A 6,186-nucleotide genomic window follows, 5' to 3' on the forward strand; every position below is an offset into this window, starting at 1 on the left:
ATATCCTTTCAGTGCATAATTTGTTAGAACGTGAGCGCTTCACAGTATTTATGCTTGACTGGTGGCTGGTCCATGGCTGCGATAGTCCAATAGTCCTGGTCTTTTAAGTTTGTCAAAAGTGAATATTTTTTATTTGTCAAATTAACAAACACTAGTTATTAGATTATTAGATTTAATTGAAATGATAAATAAAAAAAATTAACCAGAAACATAAGAGACTATTTTCCTCATTTTCTCCACAACGTTAGACGGAGAAAATCACTTTTTTTTCTTGTTGAGAAAATTATTGTTTACCCGACAAATAAAGCGGAAAAAGAAAACAAATTTCAAACGCAAACGCAACGAAGCGTCACACGTAATACAGCCAGAGACGACAGTGGTATTACATGTAATATACTCAAAATACTAAGGGCATTATTTAACCGCAAAACGTTATTAATTTTAATTTTTTCACTTGCCCTTTGTCCTCTTCTTCACGATTTGCCTTATATTTTGGTGCATCTGTCTCTCTCCACCTTTCATTTCTCTTTCTGCTTTCTTTAACTTTTACCTTAGGCGGACCGAACGAGGTACTCTGAAAAAGCCATCGGAAAAATGGCTCTGAAACTCAATCCGACGACGTTTCAATCCATTAAAACGACAACGTTTCCTTGTTCTCCACTCAGATCTCATAGAGTTTTCATGGCTTCAACACTTCGTCCCCCGTCTGTGTGAGTTTCATTTTGTCTTTGTTCTTCTTCTTTTTTCCTTCAATTTTATGGAATGGGTAATCCCACAAATATGGTTTCTTTGATCCCTATTTTATTTTTTTAGCTGAAATATTGGATGTTTGTTTGTATGGTCTGATCACAATTATTTAAGTTTGTAAATGTGATTGATTGTACTCGTTGCTATAATGCATGGTTGTATCTTGCAGTCTGTGTTCATTTCTATTTGTACATTTATTTATATATGTTCGGTCTATTTTGTCTTTTTTTATTCAAGATTGAATAAAGATTTTCTTCGCTACAGCACTTAGTGTGAGCTCATTTGCACATGTATTTGTCCGGTGGATTGGTTGAGGCGTTCAAAAGCTAGCCCAGATAACCCTCATAAAAAAAGGGGGAAAAAGAAAAGACAAAATGTGATGCAAGTTTGATTAATGCATCTGCATTTGCTTGAATTTTCTATTTTATGTTTTCTTGAAATGCCTTTACTGATTGTTTTCTGCTAATCTTTTATTTTCCACTAGCTTAGTCATTATTAAGGTCATATTGCTTTTTTTCCTGCTGTGATTTAAATTGATATTGCATGGCGGAGGCTTGATTTTCGCTAAGGGGTTCAAAAAAGAAAAAGTTAAAAAATTAAAAGAAACTGTGGCCAGTGGGAATTGAACCAGCAACCTCACAAAAGTTTTGAAGCCCCTTGGCCATTGAGCTATGCTTTTGGGCTGTGCCAAGGGGATTCAAAATATAATATATAGAGGCACAAAATGAATTTTACCTTATATGTACCGTGTAATTTTCCGGCGAAGGGTGAACCCCCTTCCGCCCCTCTAAATCCGCCCCTGCATGCATTGGTTAGAAGATTATCATTGTACTGATTAACTGTTAGAATAATAACTGGTTCTGTCAATGCACATTACAAATAGGTTGGACAGATTTCTCTGTGCCGTTTTTCTTCATGTGATTGAATTGGGTAGAGTTTTTCTTTCATAGATGAGTGTTTGATCACACCTCCGGAGTCCGGACCTGCTTTAGGGAAATAACCACTTGACAAACAATAGTAAAAGGGTGAGTGGCAAAGTAAAGGGGAATTGTTTTCTAAAGGAGAAAAATAAGGGGGAATTGTCATGTGATTGGCTTCATCCACTGTGTTGTTTCTGACCAGTGTTTTTCTTCTTGAGGACCAAATAATTGTTTGCCTTAAACTAAGCTGAGACTGTGAATTTACCGTTGTAGCTCATCATCTCTTCAAAAAAAAAATGCATAAATTGTAATTCTAATTTTGCTTCTGCTAATTGTAGGGAAGGTGGAAGTGTGAAGAAGCCATTCAGTCCTCCACGTGAGGTGCATGTTCAAGTTACCCATTCCATGCCGCCAGAGAAGCGTGAAATCTTTGATTCCTTGCAAGATTGGGCTGAGAATAATATCTTGGTGCACCTAAAGCCTGTCGAGAAGTGTTGGCAGGCCAGTGACTTTCTTCCGGATCCTGCATCGGAAGGATTTGAGGAGCAGGTCAAGGAACTGAGGGAGAGATGCAAGGAAATTCCTGATGACTACTTTGTTGTATTAGTTGGAGATATGATCACAGAGGAGGCTCTTCCAACTTATCAGACGATGCTTAACACCTTAGATGGCGTTCGTGATGAAACTGGTGCCAGCCTTACTCCTTGGGCTATTTGGACTAGGGCATGGACTGCCGAGGAAAATAGGCACGGTGACCTTCTCAACAAGTATCTGTATCTTTCTGGAAGAGTTGATATGAGGCAAATTGAAAAGACAATTCAGTACCTCATTGGCTCAGGGATGGTGAGTTTGCTTCTCCTTTTTTCTGCAGTTGCTATTAAGCTTTGAAATCATCTTGGAGATTCATTGGCAAATTTTATTCAAATTTCTATGGCATAGTATTTAATCATTAGACTGATGTAATAGCAGATTTCTTTAAGAGTATGTGTGGTATCTGTCTGTCTGTATGAGCCTCCAAATCTCACGCTGACAAAAATTCTCAGATTTGGTAAAAGTATTCATATCGGAGAATTAGTTGTGGTTTAGTTCCTTTGATATTTAAGTTCATATTGGAGAACTAGTTGACATATATATACTGAGTAAAGGTTCTGATAGTACATTTGGCATGCTCCATTATGCTTTTTCCTCTCAAATTACAAAGTCTTTTTTCCTTCATATTCTCTTGTGTATAGATTCAGAATTTAAATGGCCTGAATCTGTTACGGTTCATGGCTCATGAGAGTGCTTTCTCGTTATGCATATGAATGTGGTTTCTGTCTTAGGTAGTAGTTTCTTTTCTGATTTTCTTACTCAAGAAGAGTACTGTATTCACTTCCCTTTTCTTATCCATTTGGCCACCTAAAAGACTTGTGACTACAGAGATGATTAATTTATTACTCAATACGGACTTAAGTACTGAGAAACGATAGATCTTGAAGAAGCGATTTGTCTGCATCCTGATATCAGCTCTATTTTTGCCTTTCTGACCAATTGTATGGCCTTGTCTGTTGTTTGTATGAGTAAGTGTAAAGACGACTTGCTTGTCAGTGGCATTAACATTCTGCTTTGATTAATCTGATTTCATCTTGGCTAAATATTGCATTAGAGATTTGAGGTTCATGACTAACATGTTGGTTAAGACTTTATCTCTTGATTTGCAGTTTGTTTAAGTTGATTTTTTTTCATGCAAATATTTGATGCTTTTCTATACTTTTAGGATCCTCGCACGGAAAACAACCCGTATTTGGGTTTTATCTACACTTCCTTCCAAGAGAGAGCTACCTTCATTTCTCACGGAAATACAGCTAGGCATGCTAAGGAGCATGGGGACTTGAAACTAGCACAGGTATGTGGTATAATTGCTGCAGATGAGAAGCGCCATGAAACTGCATATACCAAGATTGTGGAGAAGCTGTTTGAAGTCGATCCAGATGGCACTGTACTGGCTGTTGCTGACATGATGAGGAAAAAAATCTCGATGCCAGCTCATCTGATGTATGATGGCAGGGATGACAACCTCTTCGAACACTTCTCTGCTGTAGCTCAACGCCTCGGCGTATACACTGCAAAGGATTATGCAGACATTCTTGAATTTCTGGTGGGAAGATGGGAAATGGAGAAATTGACTGGTCTTTCTGGCGAAGGACGCAAAGCGCAAGATTATGTATGTGGACTGGCTCCGCGTATTAGAAAATTGGAGGAGAGGGCACAAGCCAGGGCCAAAGAGAAGGCTCCCGTTCCTTTCAGCTGGGTATTTGGTAGAGAGATTAAGCTCTGAATGCTATATGTTTGAAGGGTTATGTTTACTTTCCGAACACCAATCGCCATAGGAATTGGTAGAAAAAAAATTCAGGGTATGGTATCTATCAAGTAAGTATTTGTCATCCCTTTGTAGGGAAGATGCTATGGAGTTAAAATTGCTCCTCTAGAATCCTGTAGATACCTTAAATTTTGTTTTTGTCTAGCAATTGTTTTGGTAATATCAAGAAAAAGGACAGCCTTAAGTTTTACCTCCCCTTTTAGCGCATGTAAGTTCTTTATGAGTTGGATATATGAAATGTTGAGTGTCTATGTATAAGACGATTGATGTTATATGTTGCTCTAATTTGACTATTAAGAGTGCTATGTATAAGACGATTGATGTAAACTGCTATGGTTTACAGTCAATAGTTATTAACAAACCCTTTTTTTGAATTATTATTTAATATTAATTAATTTATTATTATATTATCGAAACGACCCTTTTTTGGGGGAGGAGGTGATATTCTTGAATCCAGTACAGAAAGGCAATGGCAATGACTAGCCAGTTACGTTGATAAAACCAAAGTTGTATGTATACAGGGAAATACCAATCTTGTCACAAGTTCGAACGACATTAGTAGTTTTTTATGTATGTATCACGCTATTTTACTCTCATTATTTAGCATGTAAGCAGGAGCAGCTCAAATGGGAAGCAACTAATGCGTCGCTTTAGGCCCCCAGATTTGAGGGGCCCATTTTTAGAAATAGTAGGCTTAATTTTTTCACTTCAATATTGATTTGAACAATTTAAAGCGTACGAACGTTTTTTTGATTTTCTATTTTGTGGTAAAAAATGGGGCAAGCGCACGTATAGCCATTCAGAACGTATTGGCTAATTCCTAAATAACGACCATTTAGAGTAGTTATTTGGTGTCATTTTGATGAATATAAATTATTCATGTATTTTCATACGTATAAATAAGGATTTTTAAATAAAACATGAATATAAAAATAAAACATGAATAAATATATTCGATTCTCCTATATTTTCTAACAAGTTTTGTGGAAGAAAGATGAATTGAGGAAAGAGGACTACAAGCAAAACAAGGAGGAAAAAGAGCAATGCATGCAGTAAACAAGAGTGAATGTAACTTTAAAGTTACAACATCCAAGTCGTGCAAGTCACAACATCAATACTTAAAGTTACAACATCATCTCACCTTTGCTACACATTTTCTATAAATAGGCACTCATATTGTATTGTGAAAGGGAGAGTCTTGGGAAAGAGAAAACTACTCTTTGGTCTCTCTTTTGTCTTTAGTATTTTCTACTAGTTGTCTTTCTAATAGAAAAATAATATTTATTCATAAGTTCTTTGTTTCTAAATTAGTTTTTTCTTACTTCATAATGGAGTAATCCTTTTTTGTTGGGATAGTTGATGAAGCTTTATATATATATATTATAATACTATCTCAGTTTAATACATCCTTGGCTTGAAACTTTCTTTTTATACTTTGTACTGTGCCGTAATAATAGTTTTAATTAATCATTTTTATCACTTCTACATATTTTTATCTCTAAGTTATTTTTATATTGATTTTGTAATTCTCACGAAGCAAAAATTGATATATAATAACCAATGAATAAAATAGTAGAGTGAGAGTAATTTTTAGTAAACTGTAACGACCCGACTTGTCGTTTTAAGAATTTACGCCACATTCGACGACTTAAGGTCCCGGACAACTTCATAATATGTATTATGACCCGCGGGTGTGGTCGTGTTTAATTTTCGGAAGATTTAGAATTTAATTGAAAGAGAAATTCTCATTTTGAAACTTAAATGGAAAGAGTTGACTTTTGAGCAAACGACCTTGGAATAGAATTTTGATGATGTCAATAGCTTCGTATGGTGATTTTGGACTTAGGTGCGTGTTCGGATTTGGATTTGGAAGTCTGTAGGACAATTCGATGGATTTTGGCGAAAGTTAAAAAATAGACGATTTTCGGAAAGTTTGATCGAAGATTGAATTTTTGATAACGAGGTCGGAATCCAATTCTGAAAATTGGAATATGTCCGTTATGTCACTTATGACTTGTGTGCAAAATTTAAAATCAATCGGACTTGATTCGATAGGTTTCGGCATCGAATTTTGAAGTTGGAAATTTTATAATAAACTAAGTTTCAAGTGAGTTCGTACAAGACCTAAATTCAAACGAGCATACCTCTCTTGCTATGAAG

At 36.0% G+C, this 6,186-nt stretch overlaps 1 protein-coding gene across 1 annotated transcript; it reads left to right on the plus strand.

The window, feature by feature from the left end:
• The first annotated feature begins 334 nt into the window (after window positions 1-334).
• On the plus strand, window positions 335-4,216 carry LOC104117221 (stearoyl-[acyl-carrier-protein] 9-desaturase, chloroplastic). Its single transcript, XM_009628236.4, has 3 exons — window positions 335-710; window positions 2,006-2,510; window positions 3,424-4,216. The coding sequence occupies exons 1-3, from the start codon at window positions 595-597 to the stop codon at window positions 3,982-3,984; spliced, it is 1,182 nt and encodes a 393-aa protein (XP_009626531.1). The 5' UTR covers window positions 335-594; the 3' UTR covers window positions 3,985-4,216.
• Window positions 4,217-6,186: the final 1,970 nt, after the last annotated feature.

This window comes from Nicotiana tomentosiformis, chromosome 3 (genome assembly GCF_000390325.3).
Source record: "Nicotiana tomentosiformis chromosome 3, ASM39032v3, whole genome shotgun sequence".
NCBI classification, from domain to species: domain Eukaryota; kingdom Viridiplantae; phylum Streptophyta; class Magnoliopsida; order Solanales; family Solanaceae; genus Nicotiana; species Nicotiana tomentosiformis.